Raw genomic sequence first — 19,057 nt, 5'->3', positions numbered from 1 at the left:
AGGGCAATCTGGTGAGATGTTCCTTCAGAGAACCGGGGTTACATACCATAACCCATAGTACTCTTTCAGTCGACTCGGTTTGACATCTCACTATGAGACACTTGCAAAACGCCCCAATTGCCATTAGCCCGTTTCCTGAGAAGCCGGTGTTGTGGCAGTGTACCTGATCCATCCTACTCAGCTCTAGCGCCAAGGACTGTGTGTGCCAGGGATAACGCAGTGACTTCCAGATGATAGAACCTCACAAAGGTGTGATGGGAAGCCCAACTAGCCACCACATAAATCTCAGATAAAGAGATATCAGTGGCTTGACTAGGCTACTATGAGTCATGGAAATGACTTAAGGAACGAACGCGGCGTTAGGACATATCGTAAGTGCATGAAGGATGAACCGAGAGCGCATGAAGGTCGCTAACGTGCCTGGCAGTGGCCAAGGCGAGCAAGAGGGCCATCTTATAAGACAGTGCGCTCCCTAAATAAAATGACAAACGAAAGGGGTGAGCCCCGATCATCGTCTCACCTAGTCCTACATAGCAGGATCAGGCCCACGGGAGGGAAGGCGTACAGAAGCACGTCTGACAGGTAGTGGGCCAGCGTGTCTACGCCCAGAGGTATGTTGTGATTAGGGCTGTTGCGGTGACCATATTACCGCGGTCACCGAGTCATGAAGGCAGTCAAATTCCACATGACCATTTAGTCACAGTAATTAGGCTTCTACAAGCTCTAATGCTGCTGCTGGTCATTAGTAGCCTACCAAACTTGCTAACTGCCTGGTACTCCGCACTCTATTGTCCCTCTAATCACTCTGACATCAATGCAAATGTATTCGAAAATCTAATCAAACACTTCATGAGAGACCATGAGCTCATGTTGCGCAACATTTCTATAGGCTATGCAATTGTGGGAGAAAATAGAGTGATGGCTGCTAATAAAAAGAGGAGGATCCCATCAGCTTTCTATAGGCTAGGCCTACTATATTTATTTCTCAACTTTCCTAATATTAAGCAAATATTAAGCACATTGGTTATATTTACAGCAGGAGTATAGCCTACCTAGCTGGCATGAAAATAAACCACGGGGAAAAGCGTCCTCCATTCCCTATTTAAGTGCATAGATGACATGTATTTTTTCCCACTGCCCGTTTCGATACAGGTGCATGATAATGGTCCATTCTAAATCAAAACAAATGTCACACATATATTATTTAGCATATGTAATGACAAGATTCAATCAAGAATAGTCTGATGGGGTGACAATATTAGCCTATCACTTGTGAATTATATATTATCACTTGTGAATGATGCCCAGCATAAGAAACAATGCCTTTTTTTTGCGACTTGTTCGAATCATAGTCGCACACCTCATGTAGCCTAAACCATATGCCTATATGTTTTGATAAGGTTTGTATCACAACTAAAGTGGCCAAATAATTTCTTAAAATGAAGCACATTAATCCGCTTTACAAGGGGTGTAGAGCCTAACTGGCATACATAAGCAGCGCATGAGTTTAAGTTTGGGGAAGATAATTTGCACCTTTATAATAGAAGCATTTCATGCATAATTGCATTTGCTGTCACTTTTGATAATGGAGTTTTCTGCTTATGGAACATTCGCGCTTATAGCCTACTACCATGTGCGCATTGCTGCGCTTATAATGTGAAGAAATAGCCTAATACTTTATCAACATTTTAAGCTAAACGTTCTGATCTGTTGCGTCAGCGACATTGCGTAAAAAAGGTGTTTTGATGCTAGTGGTTGTATTAATTTGGGATCTATCGCATCCCACAACTGTCCCAGACTATGTTTGGTATATTTATTTCTCGCACAGAACAGGTTGACTTTTGTACTATGGGGGATAGCAGATTGACATAGGCTAATGCTTTTGCTGTTCGTTAGACCTACTCATCTTGTTGGCTGACGAAAAGTAAATGTGGACAGTTCTTCCAATATCTTCAATATGCACCTCGGAATTGGATAAGGACGTGCGCAGTTGCGTCCCGATGTCTTAACTTGTAGCCTGTGAGAAAGAGTCGATCACTTGACGGAGAGCTGTGTGAGTGAGAGACGCTTCGGATTGCACAGCACACTCAGGGAGAAGGGCACAATGCAGCACTCCGGGTCACAAAAGGCATGGATTTTTTTAGGGTGCCTTATGGCCACAAAGGGGATGCCGCTGTGATATTCAAGGCATTATCAAGTGCTTGTCAAATTGTGAATGAGAGACTATTGGAGTGTGTACAGCCTGCGCAAAAAACAAAGCAGAGCTCATGCCTTTCATGCAACTTTTTTCAAATCATCATTAGTCTCATCATGCAGCCTTACAATGTATTAAAAATCTAAACATATAGCCCAACGTTTGTAGAACAAAGTTACATTAATAACTCTAAATTAAGCATATAGGAGTACCTATTTCTTTGTTAACCGCTCAACACAGAATAGCCGCATGTGAGCACTCCCTCAAACCGTTTGGTGTGTAGCCCACAGCCATTTGGCATAGCCACATCAGGACCTAACATAAGGACAACTCAGAGTATGCTATTATTTTCTTCTGAAATAGATTACATTTTCTTCATATAATGCTTCTTTAGACCTGTCTAAAATAAATAATGGATTTATTGTGAAGGTGTAGGCTATATTACATGGATTTATTAGACTTTTAAAAATGGCTTGTAGGCTACAGTGAGGGAAAAAAGTATTTGATCCCCTGCTGATTTTGTACGTTTGCCCACTGACAAAGACATGATCAGTCTATAATTTTAATGGTAGGTTTATTTGAACAGTGAGAGACAGAATAACAACAAAAAAATCCAGAAAAATGCATGTCAAAAATGTTATCAATTGATTTGCATTTTAATGAGGGAAATAAGTATTTGACCCCTCTGCAAAACATGACTTAGTACTTGGTGGCAAAACCCTTGTTGGCAATCACAGAGGTCAGACGTTTCTTGTAGTTGGCCACCAGGTTTGCACACATCTCAGGAGGGATTTTGTCCCACTCCTCTTTGCAGATCTTCTCCAAGTCATTAAGGTTTCGAGGCTGACGTTTGGCAACTCGAACCTTCAGCTCCCTCCACAGATTTTCTATGGGATTAAGGTTTGGAGACTGGCTAGGCCACTCCAGGACCTTAATGTGCTTCTTCTTGAGCCACTCTTTGTTGCCTTGGCCGTGTGTTTTGGGTCATTGTCATGCTGGAATACCCATCCACGACCCATTTTCAATGCCCTGGCTGAGGAAGGAGGTTCTCACCCAAGATTTGACGGTACATGGCCCCGTCCATCGTCCCTTTGATGCGGTGAAGTTGTCCTGTCCCCTTAGCAGAAAAAACACCCCCAAAGCATAATGTTTCCACCTCCATGTTTGACGGTGGGGATGGTGTTCTTGGGGTCATAGGCAGCATTTCTCCTCCTCCAAACACGGCGAGTTGAGTTGATGCCAAAGAGCTCCATTTTGGTCTCATCTGACCACAACACTTTCACCCAGTTCTCCTCTGAATCATTCAGATCTTCATTGGCAAACTTCAGACGGGCCTGTATATGTGCTTTCTTGAGCAGGGGGACCTTGCGGGCGCTGCAGGATTTCAGTCCTTCACGGCGTAGTGTGTTACCAATTGTTTTCTTGGTGACTATGGTCCCAGCTGCCTTGTATCATTGACAAGATCCTCCCGTGTAGTTCTGGGCTGATTCCTCACCGTTCTCATGATCATTGCAACTCCACGAGGTGAGATCTTGCATGGAGCCCCAGGCTGAGGGAGATTGACAGTTCTTTTGTGTTTCTTCCATTTGCGAATAATCGCACCAACTGTTGTCACCTTCTCACCAAGCTGCTTGGCGATGGTCTTGTAGCCCATTCCAGCCTTGTGTAGGTCTACAATCTTATCCCTGACATCCTTAGAGAGCTCTTTGGTCTTGGCCATGGTGGAGAGTTTGGAATCTGATTGATTGATTGCTTCTGTGGACAGGTGTCTTTCATACAGGTAACAGACTGAGATTAGGAGCACTCCCTTTAAGAGTGTGCTCCTAATCTCAGCTCGTTACCTGTATAAAAGACACCTGGGAGCCAGAAATCTTTCTGATTGAGAGGGGGTCAAATATTTATTTCCCTCATTAAAATGCAAATCAATTTATAACATTTTTGACATGCGTTTTTCTGGATTTTGTTGTTGTTATTCTGTCTCTCACTGTTCTGTCACGCCCTGGCTCTGGGGACACTTGTATGTTGAGCCAGGGTGTGCATTTCATTTGTTTATCTAGTATGTGTATTTCTATGTTGGCCTGAGTGGCTCCCAATCAGAGGCAACGAGTGTCAGCTGTCGTTGGTTGTCTCTGATTGGGAGCCATATTTAAACTGTCTGTTTCCCATTTGTGTTTGTGGGATGTTTATGTTAGACCGTGAACTGTCACGTATCGTTTGTTGTTTTGATCGTGTCTCTAATTAAAGAGTATGTTTGCCTGCAACGCTGCGCCTTGGTCCTCTGTTCCCGACGATCGTGACAGAAGATCCCACCTCGACTGGATCAAGCAGCGTGACGAGGAGAGAGGATGGACTTGGGAGGAGATGAGTGCGAGTCTGGCAAGAGGGATGGAGGCCTTGGCCACGGGTAGGAGTGAAGCCCATAATATTTTTTGGGGGGGGCTAACGCCGTGGACGACGGGGCAGCAGGAGGCCGCCAGGTTACGGGAGTCACTGGTCACCAGGGGGAAGGAGGATGTAGAGGCACGGCGAGAGGTACTGGCGTGTGTTGCCAGTCCGGTCCGGCCTGTTCCTGATCCCCACGTAGGGCCAGTGGTGTGTGTTCCCAGTACGGTCCGGCCTGTTCCTGCCACTCGCACCAAGTCAGTGGTGCGCTTCGTCCAGCCCGGCACGTCCCGTTCCTGCTCCCCGCACCAAGTCAGTGGTGCGCTCATCAGCCCGGTCCGGCCCATTCCTGCTCCCCGCACCAAGTCAGTGGTGCGTTTGCCAGTCAGCCGGCGCGGCCCGTTCCTGCTCCCCGCACCAAGTCAGTGGTGCGCGTCGTCAGCCCGGTCCGGCCCATTCCTGCTCCCCGCGCAAGTCAGTGGTGCGTTTCGTCAGCCCAGCTCGGCCCGTTCCTGCTCCCCGCACCAAGTCAGTGGTGTGCTTCGTCAGCCCGGCACGGCCCGTTCCTGCTCCCGCACCAAGTCAGTGGTGCGCCGTCAGCCGGTCCGGCCCGCTCCTGCTCCCGCACCAAGTCAGTGGTGCGTTTCATCAACCGGCGCGGCCCGTTCCTGCTCCCCGCACCAAGTCAGTGGTGCGCTCGTCAGCCCGGCACGTCCCGTTCCTGCTCCCCGCACCAAGTCAGTGGTGAGCCCGTCAGCCCGGTCCGGCCCGCTCCTGCTCCCCGCACCAAGTCGGTGGTGCGTTTCGTCAACCGGCGCGGCCCGCTCCTGCTCCCCACACCAAGCCAGTGGTGTGCGTCGTCAGTCCGGCACGGCCCGTGCCTGTTCCACCGGTGGCTGGTCCGGCACCGGTCAGATGCTTCACGCCGGAGCTAGAGCAATCCGGCTCCACCAGTGTGCAGTCCAGCTCCGGCCAGCGGGGCCAGACCGGACCAGGGGTACTTTGGGGGGTTGGAGAGGGAGCGGGGATGAGGCCCGAGCCGGATCCGCCGCCTAGCGGAGTGCCCACCCGGTCCCTCCCCTGTGGTGTTTGGTGGGCGCGGTCGGAGTCCGCGCCTTTAGGGGGTACTGTCACGCCCTGGCTCTGGGGACACTTGTATGTTGAGCCAGGGTGTGCATTTCATTTGTTTATCTAGTATGTGTATTTCTATGTTCGCCTGAGTGGCTCCCAATCAGAGGCAACGAGTGTCAGCTGTCGTTGGTTGTCTCTGATTGGGAGCCATATTTAAACTGTCTGTTTCCCATTTGTGTTTGTGGGATCTTGTTTCAAGTCTGTTTATGTTAGACCGTGAACTGTCACGTATCGTTTGTTGTTTTGATCGTGTCTCTAATTAAAGAGTATGTTTGCCTGCAACGCTGCGCCTTGGTCCTCTGTTCCCGACGATCGTGACATGTTCAAATAAACCTTCCATTAAAATTATAGACTGATCATTTCTTTGTCAGTGGGCAACCATACAAAATCAGCTGGGGATCAAATACTTTTTTCCCTCACTGTATGTGTGGAAGCCAGGAGATGCTAAATGTGTTTATGTTAATTAATGGTAAATAACCGTGAGAATGACAGTTCTTTGCTTGACAATCACCGGCTGACGAAATTTCGTGACCGCCACAGCTCTAGTTGTGATCTCTCATTGCAAGGAACAGGCGACAGTGCGCGTTGTCCTGCTATGTGTAAAGATCAATGGCAGCTCTGGCGTAACATCCCCACACCTCCTCGACGACTTCGGGATGAAGTCGTCACTCCTCTGGTAGGGGGTTCCCCAGCGATGATAAATCCACACCTGAATTTAGTCTGCCTGATACATGTGTTACTCTGAGAGACAGCAGATGTTCGCTGCTCCCTCCATAACAATATCTCTCTCGCCAGTGAGTGAAGTTGCCGGGAGTGCGCACCTCCAGAGAGCGATGGCCCATGGCCTGCATGTTTGTGGTAGTCCCGCTTGGCCTCCTCATGAGTGACTACCAACGTTGGGTGACCTCACTCCGCTTTAACCCGTCTCTCCACCGGCACTACTGCCAAGTAGGAGCGCACTCATGTAGGACTGCACTATTTTCATGTAGTCTGTACCTCTGGCCTACGGTGTGTAGGACCCAGGGGGAGACTGCACACGCATGCTCCTGCTCCCTGTGAGGAGCAAGGGAACTCATCTGTTCCCGGGGGGAAACGGGGAACCCTGTGGCGGCCACCCCACTGGAGCGACTGCGCATATGGGCAACCTGTCCCGTGGACGGAACGGGGAACCTACCAGGCCTGGTGGCTGGACAAGGTAGCCCTCGAGAGGTTGATTGTTTTGAATGGGAACATTCTGAACCATCACCCTCGACCCGTGGGCCTGGATGTGATTGGAACTCTTTATTAGAGAGCTGAACTGGGGGAACAGTGGTGTTGACCTGTCCCAACGGGGACTTATGGGTCTTGAGTGACCTTGAGTGACCTGACGCAGGACTCCCGACGAGACTCTGGTTGTCAAGGTCAAAGGAGCCTTGGGTCGAGGTGTTCAGCCAGGGAAGGCTCCATGGGAGGAGGGCTGAACCATCCCAACGACTCCATGCCATAAATATCCAAGTGTTGGTAGCCAGTCACCAGAGAAGGTGACTTATGTGGCTCCGCCCAGGAAGACTCCACCAACGACACACAGTCTTGGAAGGCTGGTACACATTGTGGGACGGATGTGGAATTACCCTAAGGGGTGATTCCAGCCATCTTAGTCTTCTTGGTACCCAATCTCAAATTTGGTGGCAGCGCGTCTGATCGCCTTGAAGAAGGGGAGATCAGTCATTGACTCCTGCCCTACCTCTAAGCTGAGCAGAGCAACTCTCCCTCAGGGATGTAATCCACTTCCTGGTCAGAGGGGGCGCTGCCTAATGCAGCGCCCCCTCACTTCCGGATTTGTCTGAAAGGTCGGCCCCCTGGGAAGATGGGTGTGTCCAGGCTTTCCCTCCGCTTGAACTCCTGAAACTAAGTCTACCTCGAGCAAGAACGAGGCCTGGGCAATACTTTCCATGTACCATGCTCTACGTTTGATGACACCGGAGCCCAGCTTAGCGCAATGCGCACAGCTAGCAGGGTCCACGAGAGCCGCCAAAGTGTGGTCTACGCCAAGGCAAGTAGAACAGAGCTGATGGGAGTCAGACTGAGACATGTAGTGGCTGCAATTGCCGGGGCGAGCCTTGCTAGGCTTGCGCCGCTTTCTCTCCCCCTTGGTCTGTACACTGGAAAATATGATTTTGACTGGACAGACGAAAACAGATGGAATTACCGGGGAGGAGGCTAGTTAGCAACACCACACGCTGCTATTCGACAGGGAAGTCAGACGAGACACGGGAGTAACGGGAGACTATCGAGGTAACGATAGCTAGAAGTAGGGCTGGGCGATATGGCCAAAATATAAAATCATGGTATTTTAAAAAAATGGGACGGTGTCACAGTATTTGACGGTATTTTATGTTTTTGATGAATAAAAGTTCTAAATTTTCTTTATGAGTCATGCGTGACCCTAGGGTGGCAACACATACATTCTAAGTGATTTCAAATGGGTTGTTTCTGATTGTTTTACACTGTTAAATTCAACTTCAACTAAAAATAATTTTCAGCATTTTCATAAATTTCTGCATTTCCTGCTCTAATTTGAGATAATTTCCACACTGCCACGTAGGGTTGCACGATATGGGCAAACAACCTAAGCCTTATTTTTAACCAAATGTTGCAATTGCGATTTGACTTGCGATTTAGATCAAAACACTTGGGTGAACTGTTGGAATCATGGAAATAGAATGATTATTCTAATTCTATAGTTAGAATATAATATAATAGTGTTGTTTGACATGACAACGAATGAAAATGCCAGGGAGGAGTTATTGTGACAGGGTAGGAACCAAAGTGTTGAAAACTGTTTCCTAGGGGACCCTATAATCTTTGGCTACATTGAATGTTTTCTCTTAGCTACTTCATGTAGCTAACATATTTATGCTTTGCGTATTCCTCTTTGATTTTTGATACTGATGCACAAACAACATGCTGATTTAGGTCTACACCATCACTGGTATTATCAGGCTGTTTAGCTAGTTATGTTTGCTCTGACTGAGTACATTTATCAGTGGTGTAAAGTACTTAACTAAAAATACTTGAAAGTACTACTTAAGTCGTTTTTTTGGGTATCTGTACTATACTTACTATTTATATTTTTGACAACTTTTACTTTTACTTCACTACATTCCTAAAGAAAATAATGTACTTTTTACTCCATACATTTTCCTGACACCCAAAAGTAAATTTTGAATGCAGGACAGGAAAATGGTCTAATTCACACACTTATCAAGAGAACATCCCTGGTCATCCCTACTGCCTCTGATCTGGCGGACTCACTAAACACATGCTTCGTTTGTAAATTATGTCTGAGTGTTGGAGCTTACCCCTGGCTATCCATAAATAAATAAAAACAAGAAAATGGTGCCGTCTGGTTTGCCTAATATAAGGAATTTGAAATTATTTATACTTTTACTTTTGATACTTAAGTATATTTTAGCAATTACATTTACTTTTGATACTTAAGTATATTTAAAACCAAATACTTTTAGATTTTTACTCAAGTAGGATTTTATTGGGTGACTTTCACTTTTACTTGAGTCCTTTTCTATTAAGGTATCTTTACTTTTACTCATGTATGACAATTGGGTACATTTTCCACCACTGACATTTATTAGCTAGCTAGCCAGTTAACTAGCGATTAGCATTAACTGCTAACAAGGTTTAGGCCCAACTTGCTAAGAATAGACAAACTAGCTGTTTGCAGATGTAAGAAACACAAACAAAGTGTAATTATAGAACGCTAGTGGATTTATATTAAGAAGCAAAGTGAAAACAGCATTGTTGTCATCAACATTGTCACATGTGCTGCATTGACCATGCAGACTGAATGCAAGTGTCTCATGGTCGAGGAACATCATCTGGACCGTCTCCAAACCATCACAAAGTAAAGATGGCGTGTGTGTGTTTGTTTGTGTGCACATGTGTCCGCATGTGTTGAACCTGCTAGTGGGCAGACAGACCCAGCCATACAGGGCTCTCAGGTAGGCATGTGCCAAAAACAGACAAACTGACAATCACACAGATGACAACAGTTACCCACGGTATGGCCTGCAAACAGACACAAGTTACACGCTCGAAAAAACAGACAACAACAGTTACAAACAAAAATTACGTACCGCTTGCGTAGCTCCACTAGTCGTGCGGTGAGCCCTGCAATCTCATTGATGGATCTCAGGATGTCATCTCTCTCGAGGGGGTCTTCGCACAGGTCAGCGATTTTTTGGGCCTCGGCTAGCAAGGCTCTGATGTTTTCGGCACCCTCCGGACCCCCATTAGGATCTGCCAGCCATGCCTATGACGCGCGCGCACACACACACACACACACACACACACACACACACACACACACACACACACACACACACACACACACACACACACACACACACACACACACACACACACACACACACACACACACACACACACACACACACAGACGTGTGCTTGCACACATACACATTCACACACAAGGTTTTGTCCTTTACCTTTTAATATTTAATCTGATATTTCGACCAACCCAGAAACAAAAAGTCAAACTCTGAAGTAAAACACTATTTTTATATTGGTATGTGTGTGCTGACCTGGGCAGCATCCAGTCTCCTAGCGATGGCCAGTTTAGCTTTAGTCAAGGCCTCCAGCCTGCGGGTGGCGCTGTCCACTTTCCCAAGCAGCAGGTCCAGACCCTGAGAACACTGACCGGCCCGCTGGACACATGGTGGAGACGGACCATGGCCTCTACAGGAGGAGATTATTCACACATTAACGTTAACACTTTAACACTTTGCAGGTATAATGTATTGTAAAACTTGTCATGACCATGTACGACACCCTTATAATGTGTAAGAATCAACTCAACATGATCCCGACTAAATACCAGCCATTAGAAAGTTGAAATGTTGATACATATAGACATAACATATTGTAAGCCTTATCATAAGAGATTGGAAAGGCTTATACATGGTTATTATAACAAGTTACAAGCACATACACACACAGTACCTGACACGTAGCTCTGCGACCTGTTCGGTCATCTGTCCCAGAGTCTTTGTTGTTCCCAGTGCGTCTCTGCGTTCCCTTCCAGCACACAGTTCTCCTACCTTCCCTGCCTCATCCAATATCACACGCACAGCTACCTCCCCGGGCTCGCCTACACACACGCTCACGCACACACACACACACACACAATTAATTAATCATAAGGAGTGCAGTGCTAGTATTGTGAGGATGTCACTATAAGGATGATGGGGGAGGCAGGTATTTGGGTAGACTGTATCACTAGACCATGGCTGATAGCATTACCTGGTTGTCCATGGGGGTCTTTGAGCCAGCCTTTCGCCAGGGCCATCTTAGCCTCTATCACCGCCAGAGAACGTTTCATACACTCCATGTCCTAGAGAGACACAAAGAGAGCAGTTATACACACACACATACACACACATATGCACACACACACACACACTCACTTAAGCTCCCCCTCTCCTCACACAGTATTTACAGACATACACACGCAAACACGTATAGACATGCATACACTCACTCTCACTCTCTATCACACACACGCATACGCACACTCACACTCTCTCACACACACACACGCACACACCACACACACACCACACACACTGCAGCATGGCAGAGGGGAAAGAGGCAGGCTTACCTTCTACAGGGAGGAAAAGAATGAAGGGAGTAAAAAAGAAAATAAAAAGAAAATACAGTTATAACAGAAGCCCAACAGAAGAAAAGAGTGGAAACTAAAGAGAGAAAGTGAAGTATGCTTTAAGACAGGGTTATTCAAATCCAGTTCCGGAGGTCAGTAGTACTGCTGATGTTCACCCTCCCCTCTATTCAGAGACTAATTCAGATTTGGGAAACCAGGCGAGTGGACTCTCTGGTCAATCAATTAATTACCAGGGAGAAAAGAAAACCAGCAGACCACCAGACCTGGATAGGAACACCCCTGGTTTAGGAAATGCTGCATCTAGTGTAGAGGAACATGGGAAGGGAGGGACTACCAGAGACTAGTGTGTGTCTGGAAGGGGAATCAGGGGGTGAAGTATGTATGTGTTGTGTGTGTTTGCCTGAGTGTGTGTGTGTACCTTGTTGGCCCATGTGTCTTCATCCCAGGTGGTAAGCTGTAGGACTCTGATGATCTCACTAATCTCAGCACTCATCTTCTCAAACGTGAAGCATCTGTTTCTCTCTGCCTCCTCCACCCCAGCACTATGTGTGCTCTTAGTTGCTACAAAGATCTTTATGGCTGGGGGGAGAGAGAGATGGGGATTACTGCAGAGTACAGGGACTAGTGCGTGTGTGTGTATATTTGAGAGAATGAGAGCCTGAGTGAGTGGGCTGGGAGTCATTCTGCCAGACCCAAGTTCTAATTACCACTGTAGTTATCTGTGCTGCTATGACAACTCTGGTATCTGCTGGGTGGCTGTGTGTGTGAAGAGTGTGCAGAGAAGACAGACAGACAGACAGGCAGGCAGACAGACACACACACAAATAAACACAGAGAGACAGACCTCATATGAGAAGAGGCAATAGCTGTTTGACATTGTTCATGGAGATAAGCAAATTCACACACAAACACAGAGAGAGAGAGAGAGAGAGAGAGAGAGAGAGAGAGAGAGAGAGAGAGAGAGAGAGAGAGAGAGAGACTAATTCAGAGAGAGAGAGAGAGAGAGAGAGCTCAAAGACATTTCTCCTGCATTTTTAACAAAAAATATAGATTTAGAGTTAGATAAAGTAGGATTTTTTGGCAGGGACATATACAGGATGCTACCCTCCACAACATAACCTTTATTCCAAACCAAAACTCCAAACCTACAACCTGATTTTGGACGGAATTACCTGGAAAGCTTTCTACTACCAAGGATTACTATTCTCAAACTATACAGCAAATGCTCTGGCAAACAAACAGAAACCTGAAAACACCATCCAACCTGGAACTGAGTGAGTAATGTTTAGTATGAAGCTATTTTTCACTTTCAAAAACCAAGTAGAAAAATTCATTACAATGATATATTTTATATTATAAGGACTGAATTCTAAGGCTACCAAGCTTAAGTTTGCTACAAAGAGATACAATTTCAATTAGCACTGACGTGTGAAGTGAGAGGTGTCAAAGCCCTTGAGCCCAACAATGGCAGGAGAGTCGTACAGTCTACCCCAACTAAATGCAGAGGCCTTAGAAGCACCCCCCCCCCACTGTTCAGAGGTCATTAAAATACAGTACCCTCTGAATGTAAAAAATGACAAGACACGAAAAGAGTACAAATTGAAACTTATTTTGGGGAAGCACGAGACACTTTTTGCTGATTTGTATAAAAATGGGAACATAAGCAACCTTATCTTCCACACAGACCATCCCCTGGCATGGCACAGTGCTATACTAGCACACTACCCCTCTGTTAAGAGGGGGGGTGTTAGCGACGGGTGGAAACTCAGGAAACTGGACAAAGAGGACTCTGAGTCATCTACTATTAATCTCTATAAATCTGGAACCGTTTTGGTTCAAGGCAACACCAAACAGTTCCAGCTGGACTTTCACCTAATCAAAGAAATAGCTCAGCAGGAGAAGCTCTCCCTTGAGAAAGATACCCCTACCCCGAGCGGGTCAGACCAGACCTCTTCATTAAATAACCCCACAGAGCAACCCCAAGCAGAAAGTCAACTTCCCAGCACAGAGTACTACTCCCTCATTAAAATGAAGGATACATTCACCCAGCTGGAGGTAAGGCAGGTGGAGCTGGAACAGCAGGTGAACACACTCCAGTCAGCACAGACCCAGACAACAGTCCAGCACAACAACACCCCCTTAACTAGACCTGGAGAGCTGCAGGTAGAGAGAGACATGTCTGCACTCTGGACTGTGGTGAGACAACATCAACAGGAGAAAGAGCAGGAGCAGGAGAAGAACAGAGCACTAGAGGAGAGGATCAGAGTGCTGGAGGAGAAGGGGAGAACGATGACGGGTGACATTGAACAACCCATTAGAGAACAGCCCACCTCAGATCCTGAGTCTCGACACCGCAGCAGAACAGTACACCCTAGACCCTGACCATAGCCTCGACATCACACCCAGACAAACAAATGAAGAACCCCAAGCCCTGGGGACCCCAACCCCTCTGAGCAACCCCCCAGTCAGACACCCTGATAGCCCTCATGACGACCCCCCCACACCCACTGAGGACATACACAAGCCACAGATTGTACTCCTTATGCAACACGACCAGCTAGCTGTACTGTAGTAGCTAACTACAATATACTTGTCCTAGCTAGCCAACGTCTAATCATTGCTGCGTCATGAAAGGAACTTGACACAGACACGAATGATCTGTTTAGTGTGTTATCACACTATTGGTGGTTTGTTGTGACCAAGTGTTGGTGCTAAACGGTGTGTTATTGTTATTGGATGCTAGCTTGCTAGTTAGCTATGGTGTCATAGTTGGCTAGCTGAATAAAGTGGGTTGAGTCTATTCCTTTAAACATTGAACCGCTGTGGTTCACAACAATTCTGATTTCTAAAGGCGGAAGTTGGGAGAGTTTCTGTTCGGGTGGTTCAGTGAAACAATTTTAGTTTCTGAGGTAGAAGTTTTTGGTGAGGGAGGCCCTGCTCTCTCCGCTCCCAGATGCTTAGCTCATTTCATTCCGATCTCCTCTGCATTTTTGTAGCCATTTGCTACAGCCTGTCAACTATGCCTCTGCCTATCCCTGTTCTCTCCTCTCTGCACAGGCTACACAAACGCACCACACCGCGCGGCTGCTGCCTCTCTAACCTGGTGGTCCCTGCACGCACCACCCACGTGGAGTTCCAGGTCGCAGGCAGCCTCTGGAACTGCCGTTCTGCTGCCAACAAAGCTGACTTCATCCCAGCCTATGCCAACCTCCAGTCCCTCGACTTCCTGGCGCTGACGGAAACATGGATCACCACTGAAAACACTGCTACTCCTACTGCTCTCTCCTCGTCTGACCATGTGTTCTCGCATACCCCGAGAGCATCTGGTCAGAGGGGTGGTGGTACAGGAATCCTCATCTCTCCCAAGTGGACATTCTCAATTTTTCCCCTAAACCATCTGTCTATCTCCTCATTTGAATTCCATGCTGTCACAGTCACTAGCCCATTTAAGCTTAATATCCTTGTCATCTATCGCCCTCCAGGTTCCCTTGGAGAGTTCATCAATGAGCTTGACGCCTTGATAAGTTCCTTCCCTGAGGATGGCTCACCCCCTCACAGTTTTGGGGGATTTCAACCTCCCTATGTCCACATTTGACTCATTTCTCTCTGCCTCCTTCTTTCCACTCCTCTCCTCTTTTGACCTCACCCTCTCACCGTCCCCCCCTACTCACAAGGCAGGCAATACGCTTGACCTCATCTTCACTAGATGCTGCTCCTCTACTAATCTCACTGCAACTCCCCTCCATGTCTTCGACCACTACTTTGTTTCCTTTTCTCTCTCACTCTCCTCCCACACTACTCACTCTGCCCCTACACAGATGGTAATGCGCCGCCGCAACCTTCGCTCTCTCTCTCCCACTACTCTCTCCTCTTCCATCCTATCATCTCTTCCCTCTGCTCAATCCTTCGCCCTCCAATCTCCTGATTCTGCCTCCTCAACCCTCCTCTCCTCCCTTTCTGCATCCTTTGACTCTCTGTGTCCCCTATCCTCCCGGCCGGCTCGGTCCTCCCCTCCAGCTCCGTGGCTTGATGACTCATTGCGAGCTCACAGAACAGAGCTCCGGGCAGCGGAGCGAAATGGAAGAAAACTAAACTCCCTGCCGACCTGGCATCTTTTCACTCCCTCCTCTCTACATTTTCTTCATCTGTTTCTGCTGCTAAGGCCACCTTCTACCACTCTAAATTCCAAGCATCTGCCTCTAACCCTAGGGAAGCTCTTTGCCACATTTTCCTCCCTCCTGAATCCCCCCTCCTCTCTCTCTGTGGATGACTTCGTCAACCACTTTGAAAAGAAGGTTGACGACATCCGATCCTCGTTTGTTAAGTCTAATGACACTGCAGGTCCTGCTCACACTGCCCTACCCTATGCTTTGACTTCTTTCTCCCTCTCTCTCCAGATAAAATCCTGCGACTTGTGACTGCAGGCCGCCCCCCACAACCTGCCCGCTTGACCCCATCCCCTCCTCCCTTCTCCAGACCATCTCCGGTGACCTTCTCCCCTACCTCACCTCGCTGATCAACTCATCCTTGACCGCTGGCCATGTCCCTTCCGTCTTCAAGAGAGCGAGAGTTGCTCCCCTTCTCAAAAAACCAACACTCGACCCCACTGATGTCAACAATTACAGACCAGTATCCCTTCTTTCTTTTCTTTCCAAAACTATTGAGCGTGCCGTCTTTAGCCAACTCTCTTGCTATCTCTCTCAGAATGACCTTCTTGATCCAAACCAATCAGGTTTCAGGACTGGTCATTCAACTGAGACTGCTCTTCTCTGTGTCACGGAGACTCTCCGCACTGCTAAAGCTAACTCTCTCTCCTCTGCTCTTGTCCTTCTAGACCTGTCTGCTGCCTTTGATACTGTGAACCATCAGATCCTCCTCTCCACCCTCTCCGAGCTGGGCATCTCCGGCGCGGCTCACTCCTGGATTGCGTCCTACCTGACCGGTCGCTCCTACCAAGTGGCGTGGCGAGAAGCTGTCTCTGCACCACGTGCTCTCACCACTGGTGTCCCCCAGGGCTCAGTTCTAGGCCCTCTCCTTTTCTCCCTATACACCAAGTCACTTGGCTCTGTCATATCCTCACATGGCCTTTCCTATCATTGCTACGCTGACGATACACAACTAATCTTCTCCTTTCCCCCTTCTGATAACCAGGTGGCGAATCGCATCTCTGCATGTCTGGCAGACATATCAGTATGGATGACGGATCACCACCTCAAGCTGAACCCTGGCCCAGCTGAACCCTGGCAAGACGGAGCTGCTCTTCCTCCCGGGGAAGGACTGCCCGTTCCATGATCTCGCCATCACGGTTGACAACTCCGCTGTGTCCTCCTCCCAGAGTGCGAAGAGCCTAGGCGTGACCCCTGGACAACACCCTGTCGTTCTCCGCCAACATCAAGGCGGTGACCCGCTCCTGCAGGTTCATGCTCTACAACATTCGGAGAGTACGACCCTGCCTTACACAGGAAGCGGCACAGGTCCTAATCCAGGCACTTGTCATCTCCCGTCTGGACTACTGCAACTCGCTGTTGGCTGGCCTCCCTGCCTGTGCCATTAAACCCCCTACAACTCATCCAGAATGCCGCAGCCCGTCTGGTGTTCAACCTTCCCAAGTTCTCTCACGTCACCCCCCTCCTCCGCACACTCCACTGGCTTCCAGTTGAAGCTCGCATCCGCTACAAGACCATGGTGCTTGCCTATGGAGCAGTGAGGGGAACGGCACCTCTGTACCTTCAGGCTCTGATCAGTCCCTACACCCAAACGAGGGCATTGCGTTCATCCACCTCTGGCCTGCTGGCTCCCCTTCCTCTGCGGAAGCATAGCTCCCGCTCAGCCCAGTCAAAACTGTTCGCTGCTCTGGCACCCCAATGGTGGAACAAGCTCCCTCACGACGCCAGGACAGCGGAGTCACTCACCACCTTCCGGAGGCATTTGAAACCCCACCTCTTTAAGGAATACCTGGGATAGGATAAAGCATTCCTTCTAACCCCCCCCCAAATTGTAAAGTGGTTATCCCACTGGCTATAGGGTGAACGCACCAATTTGTGAGTCGCTCTGGCTAAGAGCGTCTGCTTAATGACGTTAATGTGCCCTTGAGCAAGGCACTTAACCCTAATTGCTCCTGTAAGTCGCTCTGGATAAGAGCGTCTGCTAAATGACTAAAATGTAAATGTAAATGTTATGGACTCAAACGGGAAATACATACAAGAAAATAAACTTTTTCCAAAACACACAGTGTCTAAACTCTGGTGTCCAAACACTCAGCACGCCCTAGACCTTCTGTCTGAGGACCGACATGGATCACCCAGCCACATAATAATACACACAGGCACAAACGACCTGAGAACACAGCAGGAAAGGGTGGCCACATCACTCAAGGGAGTGATAGAAAAAGCTTCTTCTATTTTCCCCAACGCACAAGTGGTTATCTCAACTCTGTTACCACGAAAAGACTTCCACCCTGCTACCATACAGCGGGTAAACGCAAGCTCTGTGGTCCTCTGTAGCTCAGCTGGTAGAGCACGGCGCTTGTAACGCCAAGGTAGTGGGTTCGATCCCCGGGACCACCCATACACAAAAACAAATGTATGCACGCATGACTGTAAGTCGCTTTGGATAAAAGCGTCTGCTAAATGGCATATTATATTATATTATATTAAGTATTTCCCGTGACTGTGCATCATAACCAAATGTCTTCCTGGCCCACCACTCCACCCTGGACGTGAACAGCCTTTACGACCAGGTCCACCTATACAAGGCAGCAGTGCCCACCTTCGCCCGGACCCTAAAGGATATCGCCCTCAACCGCAGACCCAACACCTTACACAGGAGCAACAGATCAACAGACACCCCGCCCAGACCAGCGAGACACTCTCCCAGACCTGCGGGACCCCCCCCAGGACCTACACATAGAGGACCCCCGCAGAGAGGACCTACATCCAGACCACAGCACCATCAACCACATCTACACCCCCACCCCCACCAATTAACTCCCCCCCAAGTCAACCATGCCCACACCCCATTTAGGCCCCCTCAGATCAGACCTATGACCCTCCTACCCACCCCAAGCCCCCCACTCCCACAAAGAGGGCCTCAACATGAAAGTCACACATACGCCCAGGCCGTGAGCAGGCAAACAGGCCCAACACCCACTCTTACACTAGCCCAAGCCAATGGCATGTACCAGATGCTCTGCTCACAATTACTGGCCTGAGGCCAAACCACACAACCAACAACATTAGACACTTTATGGAACACAAAGCCTTCACTATTTCATCCTGGAATATCCAAGGCCTGAGGTCAACTGCCTTTGGCCTAAAGAGCAGGAATCTGGACTTCACCAAAGAAATCGGAAATACAGACATTGTCATCCTACAAGAAACATGGTATAGAGGAGACGGACCCACTGGTTGCCCTCTAGGTTACAGAGAGCTGGTAGTCCCATCCACCAAACTACCAGGTGTGAAACAGGGAAGGGACTCAGGGGGTATGCTAATTTGGTATAGAGCAGACCTAACTCACTCTATTAAATTAATCAAAACAGGAACATTTTACATTTGGTTAGAAATTCAAAAGGAAATTATCTCAACTGAGAAAAATGTCCCCCTGTGTGCTACCTATATCCCCCCACTAGAATCCCCATACTTTAATGAAGA

At 48.1% G+C, this 19,057-nt stretch overlaps 1 protein-coding gene across 2 annotated transcripts in view; it reads right to left on the bottom strand.

The window, feature by feature from the left end:
* LOC121568268 (vinculin) overlaps positions 1 to 19,057 on the bottom strand; it is a 74,191-nt gene that overhangs the window by 19,177 nt on the left and 35,957 nt on the right. For both annotated transcript variants that reach the window (XM_045223091.1, XM_045223123.1), the window contains exons 6-11: positions 11,824 to 11,984; positions 11,385 to 11,387; positions 11,027 to 11,117; positions 10,727 to 10,874; positions 10,309 to 10,462; positions 9,841 to 10,016 (exon numbers count right to left, since the gene is read on the bottom strand). In XM_045223091.1, the coding sequence (XP_045079026.1) occupies positions 9,841 to 10,016; positions 10,309 to 10,462; positions 10,727 to 10,874; positions 11,027 to 11,117; positions 11,385 to 11,387; positions 11,824 to 11,984 (733 nt within the window). The remainder of the gene's footprint in view (positions 1 to 9,840; positions 10,017 to 10,308; positions 10,463 to 10,726; positions 10,875 to 11,026; positions 11,118 to 11,384; positions 11,388 to 11,823; positions 11,985 to 19,057) is intronic.

This window comes from Coregonus clupeaformis, chromosome 1 (assembly GCF_020615455.1).
Source record: "Coregonus clupeaformis isolate EN_2021a chromosome 1, ASM2061545v1, whole genome shotgun sequence".
Classification (NCBI taxonomy): domain Eukaryota; kingdom Metazoa; phylum Chordata; class Actinopteri; order Salmoniformes; family Salmonidae; genus Coregonus; species Coregonus clupeaformis.
This window is presented reverse-complemented; position numbering and strand designations above follow the sequence as displayed.